The 11,040-nt window shown below is 41.8% G+C and overlaps 1 protein-coding gene across 1 annotated transcript; it reads right to left on the reverse strand.

Annotated features, from left to right (window-relative positions):
- Positions 1–4,434: 4,434 nt before the first annotated feature.
- AP1S3 (adaptor-related protein complex 1, sigma 3 subunit) lies at positions 4,435–10,695 on the reverse strand. The gene is made up of 6 exons (XM_009325052.1): positions 10,688–10,695; positions 8,601–8,650; positions 8,320–8,500; positions 6,986–7,094; positions 5,878–6,015; positions 4,435–4,908 (listed from the first exon to the last, which is right to left on the reverse strand). The coding sequence occupies exons 1-6, from the start codon at positions 10,693–10,695 to the stop codon at positions 4,873–4,875; spliced, it is 522 nt and encodes a 173-aa protein (XP_009323327.1). The 3' UTR covers positions 4,435–4,872.
- Positions 10,696–11,040: the final 345 nt, after the last annotated feature.

Raw genomic sequence — 11,040 nt, forward strand, 5'->3', positions numbered from 1 at the left:
CCCAGCCACAAGTTTGTTTGCGGTGTGTCCTTCCCACAAAAGTCGGACAAATTTTGTAGCGTACTGCGAAAGAGGAATGCAAAGAAGATGCTGTTTATTTCTAGATGGCCAAAGGATTAGCTTTGAACAATTCTATAGCATTCTTTGTATGAAGACGTGTGGTTACAAAAGCTGTTAAGTAAGTGAATAAAAAGTCAAGGTTAAGTGGACTAGACAACAGAACATGAAAAAACTATAAATTACGGTAATGTATATTGCTGGTCTTCCTTAGGGTTCGCTGAACAATAATTTCAAGAATAGCTTCTTCCTTTCCCTTAGCCTGGGTGTCATTAGTCATGTTCCAAGGCAACAGGTTTCCATGACAGCAAACATTAAGTCTCTTGCAGCACAGCCCATTATTTCTGCTATGAACGCTAAGCTTTCACAACTCTACTTCAACCTAGACCAGCTATCTTCATGAAAAAAAATCCCTGAAAAATCCCAATAGACGTTTAATAAATCAACAGCTATATTTTATTTGTACGATGATCTTGCTAAGGAACACGCGCGCTATCGAATCAGTAGGAATGTCGTCAAATTTCCCAGAAGGACGCTTTTACCTGGTCTGAGCTCAAAAGTTCTTGGCAGCCGCCTAAAACAAAAATATAATGATGTAAGATGATGATGCAGACGCCCAGGCTCATAAAGGCATCCGATAAAGTTAATGAAAAGCCCCCCACAGGGATTAACTGCAGAATTGAGACCTTCGGGTTTAGTCATTCCATGCAGGGCGGGAGCAACGTCCCCCTCACACAGGAGCTGCGCTAACGGAGAGATTTTCAAACGCCTTTTCAGTGGAGTAGAACATCACGGACGGGCACGGATAGGACTTTTCTCTCTCTGTGAACTGTATTGAGCCTTGTTATTTTGAGGGGACTGTTGACTGCACGTCTCTGGGTATCTCTGAAAGCCTCGCTCACACTGTTAAAACTCTTCTAATCTTTCCTTATAAACCAGTCCCTCCTGACCCCTAACGTACCGTTACTGCTTGCTGTATTACCCCAGCGCAGCACAGTGCTAAGCAGAGGATAAAAAAAAGAAAGTGTCATCTTTCAGGACTGTAAAATAAATGAAAAAATAGTAATTCGTCCTTTCATAAGTACAGCATTACTCTGCCCAACATAAATTCAGACGCAGAACCATACCTAAACTTTGCAATAAGTTTCCCAGCTGGGTTTCTGAAAGCACAGGGGGTTATTTGTAGGAGCAGCTAGGGGGAGGTGTTGAAGATTCACTTTCAGTGGCTTTTTGTTAAACAAAGGCTGACAGGAGGTAACCTAAACGTCAATTTTCCTACAGTTATTTGTAAGAGTTGACACCTTTTAGTGAGCCACAATGCTCAGAAATGCATAATGAAGAAAGAAACAGAAATTAGAAGAATTCATGAATCCTGTGAGATCCCGCCACTCTTGCCTCTCACTCATGATGACCTGTCATACTTTTGACATTATTACACTTATTTTTATCCCAGTCTAACGTCTCTCCCTCTCTTTTCAATTGCCATGATATGTTCAAAGATGTCACAACTCCTGAGTCGCAAATAGTTGCATGACAGAGAACCAGGCCTGCCACAACTGGTAAGCAGTAAGATCACAGTAAGAATCCTCCAGGCAGGGATGCTAATAAAAAAATCAAGCGGCTTTTTGTTAGATGCAGCTGGCGAAAGCAAGGAAGGGAATCTAGGCTAGCAACATGACCATGATTAATGGTTATTTTAGTAAATGCAATTTTGCAAACTAGGACATACGTGCTTGAAGCTTGTCAGCAAGGTGAGAGTTTAGGTAACTGCAAAGGATGTTAGTGAGATTGGGAAAACTGTGAAGGAACCTGCTTTCTAATACTTTTTTCGATAATAATTTCATAAAGTAATTTCAGAAAACTTTACATTAAGCATTTCCTAGAATAGTCAGGCAGGTTGGAAAGAGAAGCATCAACAGCAAACACAGATGAAACGGGCAATGCTTCAGAGAGATTTGTGAATACAAAGACACATATATCTCCTGCTTTAAGAAAAATCAAAGAACTAAGATACCAAGAGAGACACAGATCTTCTGATGAGCTATACTCCACAGTGTACCAATCTGTGTGGAGTCCTGCTGATGGCAGCGGAGTTCCAAAAGACGGAGGCGCAGGCATTCTGACACAGTGACCTGCAGGTAACCTGGCAATAACTGGGTTTCACGTGGTTTTTTTCCCTTTGGAGAAAGAGTTGGGTTGAGCTGAACGCCGCTATAACACCACTTAGGTGAGCGGCCCCTTTCTCACTGAAGGTTGCAAAAAGTATAAATACAAGTTTTAAGTTTCAAACCAATCTGTTCTTAAGTATGCTATACAGACAGACTGACGCTTGCAAAAGTCACATTAAGTATCGCTCACCTGCCTACTTTGTGTAGCCCACCTACAGGCAAAAGCAACAGGAATCTGTAGATGTTTCTTAGAGCGCAAATGTAATTTAGCAGTTCTTGAGAGTGCTTAACACACACCTTCCATCCAACTTTGTAGCACAAAGACAGTTGGCACAACAGGCTCACCGTATGCCAATGACCTTTTGCACTAGGGCAAGGAAACCCGCACCGGTTCCTTCACACTTCTCAGGCTGGCACTGGATACATCAGTTTGGCAATGCTATTTATTTCAGATGCTATATTGATGTAAGTACCCCTAGCTAATGTATTATTTTTTTCCGTAAGGAATTCTTCTTCACTTGAAATGAGAGAGAAAGAAGCCCTACACCTCTTCTTAGAATGACTGAAAAGACAGGCTTATGATATCCTTATTCATACCAAGAAATCTTCTTTGTGGAACTCCTATTTTGATATACTCCAGAATTCAAGCAACGTGACAGTTACAAGAGTCAGAGAATCACAGCATGGCTCCAAAAAAGAGTAAAAGCAAATGAAACTACTGATGATTGCACTGAATAGAAGTCACTTAGAAAGTAAAGAGCGGAAAGAGCCTCTTTGCACATTCTGAAGTGGCTTCTTAATCAATTAAGCACTCTCCTTTAAAAAAACTTCATTTCAAACCATGAGAAAATAATATACGACTCATACAATTTCATTAATTTACTATTAAATTGAATGTCTTCAGAGCTATTAAAAGCCCTTCAGCAATTTCACTATTTTTTCAACGCTGAAAGTATGCCTTTGACATCAATACAGAGACAACAGATGGATAAAGTAATTATAAAAAGAGCAGCATGACGCTATGAACCAGCTTGTCACAGTTTTACTAACAGACTAGATAACACAGGCAGAAAAGCAGGTTGACAATTAGCAAAGTTGTCACGCTGTGTCAAAGTGCTCCCACCCTCCAAAAAAAGCCCCCAAACCCCTCCCCAGGAAGATACAAACAGACTGGGAAGGAAGGAGCAATGACAAAATTAGAAGCAGCATGCAGGACATTTAAAGATTAGAAAAATCCCTGAAGGAAAATATTGATTGCACAGCCCAGAAGTCAAAAGAAAATATAGGTTGGAGGGAAATGCGAATCAATGCTCGGATCATTCTGGCATATTTGTCTGATAACTTACCTCGTTTTTGTATAGGATAATCTCGTGATTTGACGGAGACAAAACATCTCGCTATGAGTCATGGGCTAAGATAAATAGAATTTCTCTGAGCTTTGAATTCTGTTAAAGGAGGAAATAATCTCTCTAAGGAAGCCAGTTCAATCAGTTTAGAGAGTCCAAACTGCACTGACAGAAAAACAGGCAAGTTAAGACACCTGGCTCCCCACACGCAGCTGCCGTGTTTTGTAACACACAGTAAGATGCACAGCCCAGCTGATTCTTCTCCTCTCTACTATTCTTCCCTTTGTGCAGCTCGCAAAGCTATAAAAGGTTGATCAGATTGTCCAACCTTCACAAAAATGGGCCACGTTCAACGACTAGAAAGCTGATCATCCCACTAGGCGTGAGAATTTGGGACTGGAAAACTCTACTGGGAAAGATGGTTATTGGCGGATACCAAGAGATACACGAGATGATCTTCACCCTAAAATCCCAAAGACTAATTTCTTCTCTTCAGGATATCTCCTGCTTTCAAGCTGCACGCTTCCAAAGGTTGTAGCCTTTGTCCAGGTCCAGGGGATCCAGGAAGGGGATAGGAAAATGAGGAGAAAGACAGAAACAGGCCATCTGCATGCAGCAGCAGAAAGGATTCATCAAACCTGGGAGAAGCCTACCTTGAGTCAGAAGAGTCTTCCAGATTAAATGGAGGTGTGGAGTGCGCTCTAGTAGCAGCTGGAGCAGTCTTATTAGCAGACTAGAGCAGAAAATAGAAGGAAGACAGTGAAAGAAAGGGGCTGGTCCAAAGAGGAGCATATTTCTTCTTATACCAGATGGGTTAATCTTCAAAACAAGCTTGTGAAATCAGGGCCCACAACAATTTGGCTTTTAGAAAAAGAATTATTATTAGAGCAGAATAATCATTACATTCAAAATAATGGACATTTGTACAAAAGTAGAGTTATACGGTCAGCAGTGAACCAAAACTAGTAAAAATACCTCTTCAAAGTACTGTCAGAGTAACATTTTATGATGACAAACCCCATAGCTAAAAGACATGGTACAAAACAAGTGTTTAGTCCAGCAAGAAGAGAAACTAGATCAAGGGTAATAACTCTGAGAAACTCATACGCAGAGTAATGCAAGTACAGAAGTGTTAAACCCTGTGCTACATTAGCTGACCTTCATCTTCATCATTATACAAACAAACCCCTTTAGTTATTGGCTTTTGGTATTTCTCTGAGGATCTGGCACACTGGGAAGCAATTTCAGGAAGTGCATTTTACAGGTCCATACAGCAGTTCTCTCTCCAGGTAGTTTTAACGTTAAAATGCAGGCTTGTTCATGTACTCTTCCACTGTCTGGGGGAAAAAAAAAAAAAAGAAAGAAACAACTGATGCATTATGGAGCGGTACAGTAATATTCAAACAAACCCTCTTGTCCTCTTCGAAGACAGTTGCAGTTTTGCATGGAATTAGATCAGATTAATTAAAATGCAGAAATAATTCTGCTTCAAAAACCTTTTAACAGCGTTTTAGAATCTGATCTTCGAATCATGACGTACCACGGTTGCGGCTAAACTGATCGTGTCTAGCTGGCCTTTGTACATAGCTGGCTTAGTTTCCCGTGCAAATGCCAGACCACTGTGAAAAACCCTTCGGCTCGCATCGCCTGTCCCTAGCTAGTTCTACCAGCGTGCTGTTTCCTTCAGCATTACGATGGATCCTTCGCTACCTAGGGAAAAAATGAAGTAAATCCATCACATTCAACTGCTTTTGCCATTCCTGGCTCAACGGTACAAGTTACAGAAGAGAATTCCTGCAGGGTTCTGAATAAAGGTTACGTACCTGTGCCCTGCAGAAAAACTCCACAGGCGTTTATGAATGAAAGTGGAGTTTGCCAGCACATACTCTTTCCAATTTTAAATGTTAACAGTAGGTCATCCGTTTCCAGTGTATTAGTGAAACAGAATAGATTTTTCTGTATTTATCTATACATAAAATATAATCTTAGATTATGTGCTTGTATTATATAAGTCTCTTACATATGTCTTAAACTATTTCTTACTATAACGTCCGAGAAACTCTAGCAGTTAAACTGCAAGAGAGCAACAGCAATACATAAAGAGATGATTCCGCAAGATGCAAGAGGGTTGAATTGAAAGCTTACGGAACTGCTCCCTTAACTGCATTGTCGTACCTATTGAAAGCGAACGCAAGACACATTGGGATAATGAAGTACCAGAAGTGCTTAGGTGTATTTTAAGCTCCTGTCAAACAAGGAAGATGAAGGAAGGTGAGGTGTTTGCCTTTCGCCTTCCTCTGCCTTACCTCCTGCAACATGTCAGAGTCTTCGATGGCTTTCACTGCAGACTTCTTGGAAGTTTCTTGTACTTCTCCACTGATTATAAACTCATCAAGAATAAAATAAGCTTTTTCAAAATTAAAGATAATATCCAGCTCGCACACCTGCCAGAACAAAAGGACACCCCACATTTAAATCACTTTTACAGCGTTATAAGCACTACTGGGCCAAAAGTTGTTAAGATGATCAAACGTATTCACCACATGCACTCTTGTGGCAGGCAGCAGGGTGAAGAAAGATACTGCGTGTTATGCAATATTGCAGCTTCTGCACATATTCTCTTCACATATACAGCCTAGACTTACAGCAAAGATATTCCACTTACTATATTTTATATAATACACTAGATTCACACTGGTTTTCAGAGAACAAAGCTGACTTCCTAGCCTACTAACCTTACAATAGGTCTTGTATAGCGCTCGTAATATGGGTTACATACGTTCACGCGCAGTGTCACAGAGCAAGACAAATTCCCTGTCCTAGTGACCTTACAGTCACCAACCGCTTTTTTGCTTTGAGGCGGTACCAACGTGAGTCATGGCACAGTGATTTAAGGAAGAGATGAACTAGGGTAGTGGGAACAATATCAAAAATATTCATAGAAAAGATGGGTCTCTTGTAGTCTTTAAAGACTTACCAAAAGACTTCTTCATGTCTTTTCTTTTTTAAAAAAAAAAACCCACTTTATCTTTTTCCTCTTTATATGTCCTTAATTATTACACAATATTATGAAACAAACAAACCCAGTATATCTGAAGATGTCAGCAGAGAGAATTAAAGTACTGTCACCCAGGGGTTTTTAAGTAATTTTCCTCAAGCTTTCCCCTCAAATTCTATTCCAAGACAGATGTACAAAGCATCAAGATTAATTTCTTCTGGGGGGAGAAAGGATGGAAAAACCATCTTATGATAATTTCAGCACTATTTTATAAAACATTCCACTAATGAATTTCACTCTGGATTGAGAGAGTCTACGGTGCAAGTAGTGCAGATGGAAACATGAAGCAAAACAGCTTCAGATAACTGTTTATCAGACAGCCCGGAACGCGGCTCATGGGAGAAAGCGAAACCTACGTTTCCAAAGTATCTGTCCAGAAGCTCTACGTATCGATGAACGACCTCTAGTGTCAGGAGCTCATTATCCTGGTCTTCTATTGCACAACAGAAATACAAACTAGCATACCTAGGGGAACAAAGGCAAAAATGAGAGAGTGAACAGCTGGATCCGCAGTGCTCTGCTCGTCTCTTAGAAGTTATGCAAATGACAGTTAATGTCTATCTGGTCTCTAAAATAACCATTTTCTTTCATTCTTACAGTGTCCCAGAGAACACTTAAAAAGACCAAATAATGTAAACAAATTATTAATTTACTTAGAAAAACAAACTCCACCCTTGGCAAAGTGGGGTACCTCCAACACTGGTCTTAATAAAACAACCAGCACTACTTTAAGGTTTCCCTCACCTGCTGCAATAGCAGTACAGCAAGTGGGGCTAATTAAACTGTAGGACGAGTTACTGCTCTTTATTAAAAGAACAAAAATAAAGGCAAAAATAAAGGTGGAAGGAGTTACACCTCAGCAAGCCTGCTGGCTATCAAATGACCGACAGTGTTTTACATAGGGCCAGAAAGCGTGAAACTGCTCAGACCAAACAATCTTCGTAACTAACTCGCAGCAAAACTTCACGTTTAAATCAACCCAAGATGGGAGTAACGATCTACCTCAACTCTCTGGTGCTGTGGCTGGAGGCCCAACTTGTCACAGCATCTGGTCAGATGTTTACATCTGTCACTTCACAGCATGGAACTTGGTTTTTGCTAAATGGGAGATGCTGCTTAATTTGTACAGTGTGCTATACCTTAAGGCCACTTTTGTTTGCTACAACTTTACGAGAATTAACAGGCAGTTGACGCTAAGCATCGTGTAACTGGGGACCAGGGATTCGTCTGGAAAAGGAAACGGGAATTAACGCTTTCCAGAGCAACTAATATTTCAAAGACAAATCTGACAAAATGTTGAAAGTGCCTCAGAACAGTTCCTCCAACCTCCCAAAGAGCCTGATAAAGCCCAGCGCACGTCTCAGCAGGCTACCTTGGGGAACTGGAAGGAGCAGTGAAGCCTAAAGCCTTCTAACAGAATTTCAACCACTAATACTTATTAGGTTACTCCCATTTTTCTCATTTGACAGACTGTACAAGTATTTTACACCCCACGTTCACCCTGCTGATTTATCCAGGGACACTGTGCTGTTATACGCAGTTAGGTTGCTGATGGCAGGCTCCTACTAGCTTCATCTAGCGCTTAGGGTTTTGTGTGCTGTTTTTCTTAAAGTGAGCGTTTATTTTTCCTCTTCTAGCACGTGTTGTTTATATGAATACTAACTATGTGTTCTCATAAAATTACTCACACCTTTTGTAAACAAGCTTGAGGTCTTTCCAGTCAACAAAACTACTTGTTTTTTGATTGCGAGACAAAATAATCTGAACAATTTCTCGAATGATCTTTTTCTTCTCTTTATCAGGTAGCGTCGTATACCATTTCTGCAGCCTTAATTTCCCCTGCCGACTGAACAGCAGTATGAAGCGTATCTAGAGTAAACAAAGCAACATGGTTAATGCCGGGGCCACGGCCGGAGAAGAGCATTCCTCTGCCTGACGCCGGGAATCTGGGAGATCTTAGCAAAGGCATCGCCAGCCCTGGCGCGACGTTTGGACGTGGCGTCAGTGAGGTCTGGGGCAGGCTGAGCGTGGGAGCGGGGATTCCTCCCCTCTCCTGTTTCTTCCCCCGGCAGCTCTCCCCTCCCTGCGGGCCCTCTCCCCCGCGCATCCCCCTTTGTGTCCTCTCCCACCCGTCTGTCCTCCCTTACCTTGTGCAACCAGCAGCTTTGCTTCCTATTCTGCCGCTTCCCTGGGGAACAGGAGGAGCGGCACCACTCTGCAGTGGTGAGAAGAGGGCCCCAGCCCCTCCTCCAGCAAGATTAGACACCATAGTGAAGGGAGTAAAGACTTATATACAACAGGGCTAGGGAGAGCAAGGATGCAGTGTGGCACGAGGCTAGAAATACGAATACCTAGTTAGTAATCATAATCACTAACAATTCTGGTATTGCACTATTTGAGGTCACAAACAAAGCAGCATATGTTTCTAGAAGAGGCTACAAGAAGCAGAAGAAACCAACTACTTTGGAAAGGGAGCTTGACTAGTTTTACTAAAGAAATCGCCAGATTATCAAACACAGATGACTGCGATGACAAAGGACAGACCTCAGTGACCGAGGATATTACATTAAATAAAGCATGATATATACACTGTTCTAAAATTTCAGCTTTAAAGCTAGTCATAATTTTGCATGGTTTGACCCATGATTTTTTCATGCTTAGCATTAGCAAGCATTACTGAAATACAGAAGCGCTAGCTTTTAAATGCCAGTGGGCCTTTGGGAGAAGAGCATCAATTCACATTTATACAAATACTTTTATTAGCAGATTAAAATAACTGACCATACTAAGTCTTTAAGCAGTACAGTAAGTCATCTACCCACAGCACGGAAACGGCTTTAAGAATGCAGGAAATCTATTTGAGGATGACATCCATCTCAACGAGACGTCCTCTGCTAAATGGAAAAAAAACCCCAAACCTAGTGGGGATAGAGATGCTTCCAGTGGCTGAAGACACTGTGAACTGCCCTGTTCTTGACAGGCGTCCCCATCGCTTTTTCTCACCGGTACCAATGCTTGGAGGCCAGGGACCTGCAGGAAGGATGTCTAACCGTAGTCACAGCCCTGTGCACGACGACAGGCACGCTGCCACTTGCCCGTGCAGAGACAAGGCTTCCCCTGATGCTGGGAGGACCAGGGAGAAGCATAGGAGCCTCATTTTCCTCACTCGCTCCCAATCCTTGCCAGAAGAGCTGGCAGGTCCCTTGCCACCTCCCCATTCCCCTTAGCCTAGCCTTACCCTTCCCTATAGCTTCTCAATCTACACTCTAATCCCTTTCTCCCTCTTGTTTCCTATTCCAGCTTGTTGCTGTACCTACACTTCCCCATCACTCCATCTCCCCAGTGAGGATTAAAGTTAATGTTCACAATTACTATCAAGATTACAACGCCGATTTCTGTAAAGACAAAATCATTCTACGCTCTGGTGAAGCCCGAGCAGAGAAGTGCACCGGAGAAGCTTCTATGTAGAAGAAGAAAAAAAAAAAAAAAAAAAAGGGCAAAAAAGCTCCTGGATTTTAAACAAAGCATTCGTTCACCATTTAGAACCATTCTCGAGCTATTAAGTCGCATAGTTCTTGAGTAATCCGGAGAGAAAAGTTCTGACTATACTGAGAAAGACTTCAAATGTGGGATCGTTTTAGGGAAAGGTGGACTTTTTTAATTCATATGTGCCTGTGGCAGAATCTACTGCTGGAAATATGGTTCTTGCCATCACTAGTCTAATGTGCTTGATAAAATTACAAGGGTTTTGTAGCTGCCTTGTGTTGAGTCCTGTAATACTCTCCAGATGAGCTTGCTAAATAAAAACAATTATGCTGCTGGCAGTACACATGGCCTGATTACAGTGAAGATCAAAGCACCATGTTCTTGCCTTTCTCTGTTCATATTACCAACCGGGCTTTGACATGGTAATGTCCCAGCTGTCAGGGTTACCCCTTCCCAGTAGATGAAGGGACAGTATTTACTGTCCATACACTTGTCCACTGAGAGGAGCTGGATGAATGAAAGACTACTTTGCTCGCTGCACAGCACATTAACTCCAAAGCCTTTGTAAAGACGAGGGCATTTCGAAAAGCAGAGCGCAGGTCCTGCAGATGAGAGCAGCAGGTCAGCGGGTGTCCATTTAAAAGCAATCAGGCACAGGTAGCAGCTATTTGATAAACAGATTTCTAAAAATACGGTGAATCAATAGGAGAGGATGATCAGATTCGATTGAAAACGCAGGGAATTAGCCAATGAATCCCTATCAAAAGCTGACAGCATGTTCACCGTAACAAGATCGTGCTGTTTGAGACATCCTCAGGGAGAAATATATTTGTCTGCAGTGCTTCGATAGGGTAAGATAATGAAAAAAAAAAGTTTAGGTTCAGCTGTTGGACCCAACAGACCTTAAATCTGACTGCCTGCAAGT

Source organism: Pygoscelis adeliae, unplaced genomic scaffold (assembly GCF_000699105.1).
Source record: "Pygoscelis adeliae isolate BGI_AS28 unplaced genomic scaffold, ASM69910v1 Scaffold155, whole genome shotgun sequence".
In the NCBI taxonomy this organism is placed as follows: domain Eukaryota; kingdom Metazoa; phylum Chordata; class Aves; order Sphenisciformes; family Spheniscidae; genus Pygoscelis; species Pygoscelis adeliae.

Excerpts from the sequence above, each read along its gene's own strand:
- AP1S3 (XM_009325052.1), bottom strand. Across the intron at positions 8,501-8,600 it reads AAACGTCGCGCCAGGGCTGG|AGATACGCTTCATACTGCTG; the intron begins CGATGCCTTTGC and ends TTTGTTTACTCT. Across the intron at positions 4,909-5,877 it reads ACTCTGACATGTTGCAGGAG|ACAGTGGAAGAGTACATGAA; the intron begins GTAAGGCAGAGG and ends TTTTTCCCCCAG.